Here is a 7,154-nt window from a genome sequence, read left to right as displayed (position 1 = left end):
CAGTAAATTGTTGACAACCAAGATTAAGTTTAAGTAACAGAGAGTCTATACTATCTCTATTTTGTAGATCAGTTGTCCTCAATCTTCTCATTTCTTGATTAAGTTGGAAAATATTACTGCCTCAATATTAGCAGCTTTTGAAATTAGACAGGCTATTTTAGAAACCTTTTGCTGTAATCCAACAAGTCCTAGGATAGGTTAAAAAAAAAAAAAGGCCATAGTGGCAAAAACTATAGTGGGATCTAATAAATGTAAGGAATCATTGCAATTTTCAGGAAGAGTTCTTGTGATTCTATTAACCGATTGTAAAGATTTCATGACTAAAATAGGGGTAACACGTTTCATGCCACATAAACCCCAGCAGCGAGTGTAGAATAAGTATCCTTTTTTTTTTTTCTTTTCAGGAAAAGTAAGGGCAATTGTATTAAGGCTGGATAAAGCAACACAAAATGAGGAAAAGGATCCCCAAAGCAGGCAAAGTGACAGGATACAAGGTTAATACACAAAAACGAGTAGCCTTACTATATACACATGATAAACAATCTGAAATAGAAATTGGGGAAGTAATCCCATTCAAAATAGCTTTACCAAAAAAGGGGGGGGGGGAGAAGGAAGGAAGGAAAAAAGAAAGAAAAAGAAATGCCTTGGAATAGAGCTAACCAAGCTATGGAAGACTTTACAATGAAACTGAAGCATCTAAGAAATACACTAAAGAGACACAGAGAGATGGAAAGCTTCCCCACGCTCGTGGATTAGAAGAAACAATATTGTGAGAATGGCTGTTTTATTGTAAGAAACCTACAGAGTCAATAAAATCCCAAAGAAAACTCTCATGCCTTTCTTCACAGAAATAGAAAAACATCGTAAAATTCATATGGAAGTAAAGACACCCCTGACAGTCAAAGAAATCCCGAGTAAAAAGTGTATTGTTGGAGGTTATGCCATGCCTGTTTTCAAGTTACCCTACAGAGCCATAGAAATAAAGACAGCATGATACTGGCACAAAAACAGACTCAGATCTATGCTAGAGAGTAAAGGACCCAGCTACAAGGCCATAAACTACAACCATCTGATTTTCAACAAAATCACAAAAGAAAAATCAATTGGAGAAAGGAGTATCTTCAACAAACAGTGCTGGGAAACTGGACAGTTACATGTAGGACACCAAAATTAGATTCTTGTCTCTCACCCTGCATAAAAATCTACCACAAATAGACCAAGGACCTCAACGTAAAACCAGACACTGCAAATTTATAGTTGAAAACATAGAGTCCACTTAAGACAGAGGCATAGGCAAGGACTTTCTGCATCAGACTCTTTTAGCTCAGCAAATAAGGGCAATAATCAATAATTGGGAACTCATAAAACAAAAATATTTTGTATAAAAAATTGTCAGATGAAGAAAAAGCACCCCAGAGAATCGGAGAAAACCTTTGCCAGCTATAAATCTGATAGAGAATTAGCTAGAATGTATAAAGAATTTTAAAGTAAACATTATGTAAACAAACAGGCCAATTAAAAAATGGGCTATGGAACTGAATTCAATTCTCAAAAATAAAATAAAAATTACAAATTAACATTTGAAAATTGTGAAACATCATTGGCTGTCAGAGATATGAAAATTAAAACTACTAAGGGGCTGCAGACCTAATGTCTGTCTCCCATTGTGGGGCTGCTTTCTATCACTCCTACCTTGATGCATGTGTCTGAAAGAAAAGTATCTCCAGTCCTTCTTGTCCAGTGCAGTCCACAGTCAGTTCAGCATTCTCTTTGGAGCCAGAGAATCTCCACTGTGCTAACTGCCTTGTCCAGGTTCACTCAGACTAGAGCTGTGAGATGCCTCAGCAGGTAAAGGTCCTTAGCAACAAGCCTGCATTACTGAGTTAGATGCTCTGACCCCTCATGGTGGAAGGAAAAAACTGACTAAGCAAGTTCTCCTCTGTCCTTCACATGCACCTGTAAGTTAAATAATATAAATGTTTCAAATAAATCAAATTCCTTAAGGGATTCAAATTTATTCTGACTTACTATTAATGAATTAAAAATACGTAACTATTGGTTTGCTATATACGATTATGTTGAACATTGAAGAACCTATTTCATTTGCATTATCTATTAGAATTATGACAATATGTAATCTGATCCTATCATTTTTGGTTAGACTGACAGATATGGGAATTAAATTCTTTAAGTTTAGAATTTCAGAATAGTCAGACTATTATCTTACGTAAATCTAAAAGCTATCAAGAGGTGAGGTGCATAGTGTAGCGATAAAATGCTTGCCTAGCATCTACAAGGCCTGGGTTGGAGCCTTAACCTTAAGTGTAATTGAATAAATAATCTATTGTATAATTAACTCATTAGTTTAAAAAAATTACATATGTGTATTCTTATATAGTAACATTAAAACGATCTGAATATTTAAAAAGTTATTTGGAGATTACTCCCCTCTTCATGCCCAAAACCTAAGATAAAACAAAACAAAAAAACAGCCACTAATCCGGCCAAGAACTTGAGGAAAGGGTAATACTTATCCATGGTCAGTAGCTGTGGGTGATATGAGGTTGAACTAGTTTTTGAGTATGTCTCTCTAAGGACAACTTTGGCATCTTCAGTCACTGTGTCAAGGAAAAGAAGTTGTAAGTAATCGGTTTTCTTATAGTAGGGACGTGAAGCATTGTCTGAGGTAAATTTCTCCAAATATTTCAAAAGATTTCCTTTTAATGTTTTCCTTTTCTTAATTTCCAACAAATAAGGAGATTTAATGATTTTTTTCAAGTGTTCAACAGGCACATGAGAATCCTTAGCAATGACTTCCAGGGATGCATCATCTACTCCAAAGAGGACTCGGTAGTGGTTTAACTTCTCCTTCAGCTCCTCCACATCACACTTGAGGATGCTCATTGCAGGAATAGTAGCTAAACAATGAGTCTTCTTGGCTTTCGACAAGATAGTTTGCTGCATAGACTTGCGCTTTTTGTTAAAGGCTGCCTCTGTAATATTAGCCAAGGAAAGCATAAAATTGTGGTGCTTTTGAGCAGGAAGATCCTTTATCATTGTGTCTGTCAGGCATGGAAAATCATAGTTAGATAAATTGCTGTTAGAAATCAAGAAAATCTGTGGTACATCCATGTTATTCCATCTGAAGGCATTCACACACATGCTTCTGATCTGCTGCAGGGTCTTTGCTCTGTCAAAGGTGCGAGGTTTGTATTTCTTCTCGTTGTCTAAATCCAGGTCCACCTTGGTTCTCACAAAGTAATAATTCTTTTTCATAAATCTGATTGCTTTGGCAAGGTCTAGGTCAAGTTTTGTAAAACATGCGGAAGAGACAATAATGAAGAAATCATACTCTTGGAATTTCACTTTCTCCAGATAATCTTCCATCGGAAAGTTCATAGTTCTAATGCCAGGCAGGTCCCATAAAATGAACATTTTATTTTTGGGGTGTTTGTATGGCGTTCTCTCTATAGTTGTCAATACCACGCCAACTTCAGCTGCACCTTCATCTTCAGGTCCAACCCCCCTCAGGGCATTGATGAAACTGGACTTCCCTGCTCCACACTCTCCTATCACAGCAATATTTATTGGGGTGTTACCAATATCTTTTAATGCATCATTAATTACAGAGCTTGCCACCTGAATGTTTCCTTTTTCCAGATGAGATTCTATTAAATGGATATGTTCCTGAGAAATTATTTTGTTTTCTGTCTTAATCTTCTTAAAATAGTTAGTGAAACTGGACTCCAAATCTCCATTGTCTTCATCCTTAGATGCAGGAGAGGAAACCTGACCCATGGCTGTGTTGAAATTGTTCCCTGAAAGAAGGAAGAGAGTAAGTTGCAGGAGACTGAAGATGCATTTTTGCTTAGCACTCTGTTCTTTCACTGTGCTTCAGCCTTAGTTATGTTCTGATGTTGACTAGTTACCATATATGTTATGCTGGTTATTTTTGGTCTACAAGATACAAGCTATAGCCCATTTTGAGGAGAAAGCCTCATTTAAGGAATTGCTTTCATGAGATCGGACTGGGAACATGCCTATTAGGTATTTTCTGGACTGATTATTGATGTGAGAGGTTCCAGCCCAGTGTTAGTGGTAAGACTCCTGGGTAAATTAAGAAAGCATTATCAAGCTAAGGGATTAAGCCCATAAACAAACAATGCGCTCCCATTGTTTCCATTTCTATGCCTGCAGTGTTTCTGCCCTGACTTCCCCTAGTGATAAACTGTGAACACAGAGTGTAAGCCAAAAAATAAAAAAAGTTTTCTTTTCAAAATTCTTGGGGTCATAGTGCTTATAATAGCATCAGAAAGGAAACTAGTACAAATTTCTACTAGCTCTCAAGTAAACCCTTCATTAGAGAAAAATTAATACTTAAGTAAAGTAAGGGGAAATAATACAAAATCTTCATGTGTTCTTTCACCAGCACCAACAAGTACAAAAGCATGAGCAACTGTGTTGCATCTTACCAGACCGGATTATTCTGTATGAAATCCAAGATATCTTCTCCGTCTGTGCTCTCTTCCCTCGGTGTGTGCTTTCAAATGAATAGAAACTTAAAATACATCTAGTTTTGCACACTGAAAAGTAAATAATAATGAATGATAATTGAAATCAGTGTTTAATCAATGCAAAATCTCTAACAATCAAATCAATCTCTTTTGTCTGTGTTATTTTTGTTTTAAAAGGTTTCAGTAAGTTCAGCTATTGGATTTTGTTGAAATCTTAATTTGCATAGATTTACTTTCCTTGTGTCTTTTTCATGACATGAAACTCTTCTCTGTGAGGAATATAAACTTGCAGTATTATAAAATTACATTACCCTTGAAGTTTGCATTTGTAAAATATTGGTAACTTCAATACATTTCAGTGTTCTCAAACAATCATTTCGATTCATCATTTTCTTCTAAACCTTTTATTTTATGAAAGCAATGCAACTTTGCACTGGAGACATTAGTCAATTGGTAGAGAGCTTTTCTCGAATGAGTAAGGCCTTGGGTTCAATCCCTTTACCTCATCAAATACATGTGTTTTTGGATCCCTATACTTCTGGTGATCGGAATACAGAGGAAAGATGATCAGTACTTACAGGTAATCCTTGATGCATAATGAGTTAGAAACTGTCCTGTGCTAGTTCAGACCCTAGCTCAATAAAATTGAGTAAGACCGGTAACATGACTCAGTAAGTAAATACACTTGCTGACAGGTTTAAGGACCAGAGTTTAATTGTTGGGGATTTAGCTCAGATCCCATAGTCCTACCCTTTATTCTCCACATACCTGCTTACAAGACTTTACCACAATGGATCTCACCATCAGTTAAGGAAACAGCAAATCCTACCTTCACACTGGAGCCTCTTCTTTCTATCTCATCCTTATCAAATCTGTTTACAGACTTAAGCTCTATTTCCAAATATACTCACAATTTATGGTTGTGAGCTTAGCCTTTAACGGCTGAGCCATCTCTCCAGCCCAATATACTCACAAATGATCATTTTTCATACATTTTCTTCTGAAGACCTCCTCAATCCCATATTTGATGTCATTGCATTGCTATATTTCCTGTGATCATTCTTGCAACAACATGGATGATCAAATTGCCAGAGTTATTCTATAGTCACTGAAATCATGCCATGTCAAGTCAATCATGAGAGGCACCACGAGGATTCCCATTTCAGTCAGGGAACATTCATTAGGTTTACGGTGCACACACTACATATAATATACATCTCAATTTCATTATTACACTTCTGGAGCCAACGGTGTCTGAATTTTAGCCACCCTGTTATCTCAGGCTGTCTTCTCACTTCAAGACATTGAACTTAGTCACTGATTCCATGTCTTTGTGCCCTGCCCAGTAGCCATATAACTATTAATCACCTTTCTCTAGGTTCTGCTTCAATTAGATACAATTCAGGTTTTATATCCATGCTGGATGTGAATATGTACCTGCCTCCATCATACGCCATTCTTTCATTATGATTCAGTTTCTCTACAGCCACATAATATGTATTTGTCTGAGTTCATCTGCTGTCTGGGCCCCACAACACAATAAACTCAGGTAACAGAGAGTGCTTTTGTCTTGCTCACTTCTTCACCATCAACACACAGATATATCATTAGGCAGTGAGTGAGGGTTATGAGGAAATTGCTTAGACTTTATTATGAATCCTTGCACTTGTTACATAGTTCTCACTGCTCAGTGGGAAACTGAATTCTTACTACATTCAGAGACAGTGGGTACCAAGAGTCTGGGGAGTGCAAAAGCAGTCTAATACAAAACAAGGAACTCCATAGACTCATACTGTGTCCTTGGGCCTGCACAAGCATGTACAGACTCACTGCACAGGCAGCCCCTGTCCAATCTATAGGACAAATAGTACAGCTGTGCAAGAAACCAGAGATGCAAAACTTCGTTCAGTCTGACCGTAAATACAAGCATGGAATGTGTGGGTAAAGACAAGCTAAGCCTAGTCAAATGAACAGCATAGCCAGATTTACTGTTGAAGGTGACAGTCACCCACAAGGTACAGACAATGTCCTCGGAAGCACACAAGCTGATCTCGCCTTTTCAAACTTTTGCTCTCATTCTTTGAGCTCTAGCTCCCAGATCTGTGATGCAGACTCCAGTGTGACAGTTGTCTGCGAAGTCTTCCCACTGAATATGAACACAGGGAATGAGAAGGCCGTGACACAGTAAGCATTAAAAAAGAACGCCTACCTAAATGACAGCTGTCACCACATCCTGACACAGCTTATGTTCCTCACAGATGGAGAGATCTTAGTACTCCTGCTTTACAATTTAAAAAAAAAACGTAGTGAAGAAGATTCTTCAGGCACATATTCCTATAGCCAGCTGCAGCAGAAGAAGCGTGCAGGGAGACCTCCTCTCCACAGGCCAGCAGTCTCAGGATGTAAGGAATTAAATGTTGGCTCTATTCTAGGACACAAAATGAGAGTAAGGTACAACAATCACATGCACACTACAAAGATAATCTATTACCTGAACCATTTCTTTACAATCATTTTAGGGAGAAGAAACACAAGACAAGCTACAAGCTAACACAACTGGATGTATATTTCCCAAAACCTTAACAAGATTATTGACCTTAGGTCTACCTCAGCTTGAGTATTTGGCAAAGACCATCCTCA

The 7,154-nt window shown here is 37.6% G+C and overlaps 1 protein-coding gene across 1 annotated transcript; it reads right to left on the bottom strand.

The window, feature by feature from the left end:
- Nucleotides 1-2,421: 2,421 nt before the first annotated feature.
- Nucleotides 2,422-6,849, bottom strand: LOC121440594 (interferon-inducible GTPase 1-like). The gene is made up of 3 exons (XM_041641354.1): nt 6,724-6,849; nt 4,473-4,583; nt 2,422-3,818 (listed from the first exon to the last, which is right to left on the bottom strand). The coding sequence occupies exon 3, from the start codon at nt 3,796-3,798 to the stop codon at nt 2,422-2,424; it is 1,377 nt and encodes a 458-aa protein (XP_041497288.1). The 5' UTR covers nt 3,799-3,818; nt 4,473-4,583; nt 6,724-6,849.
- Nucleotides 6,850-7,154: the final 305 nt, after the last annotated feature.

Source organism: Microtus oregoni, unplaced genomic scaffold, assembly GCF_018167655.1.
Source record: "Microtus oregoni isolate MIOR12 unplaced genomic scaffold, Mior012 000069F_ref0000032, whole genome shotgun sequence".
NCBI lineage: Eukaryota > Metazoa > Chordata > Mammalia > Rodentia > Cricetidae > Microtus > Microtus oregoni.
The sequence above is the reverse complement of the archived record's forward strand: the minus strand, read 5'-3'. Positions and strand labels throughout refer to the sequence as shown.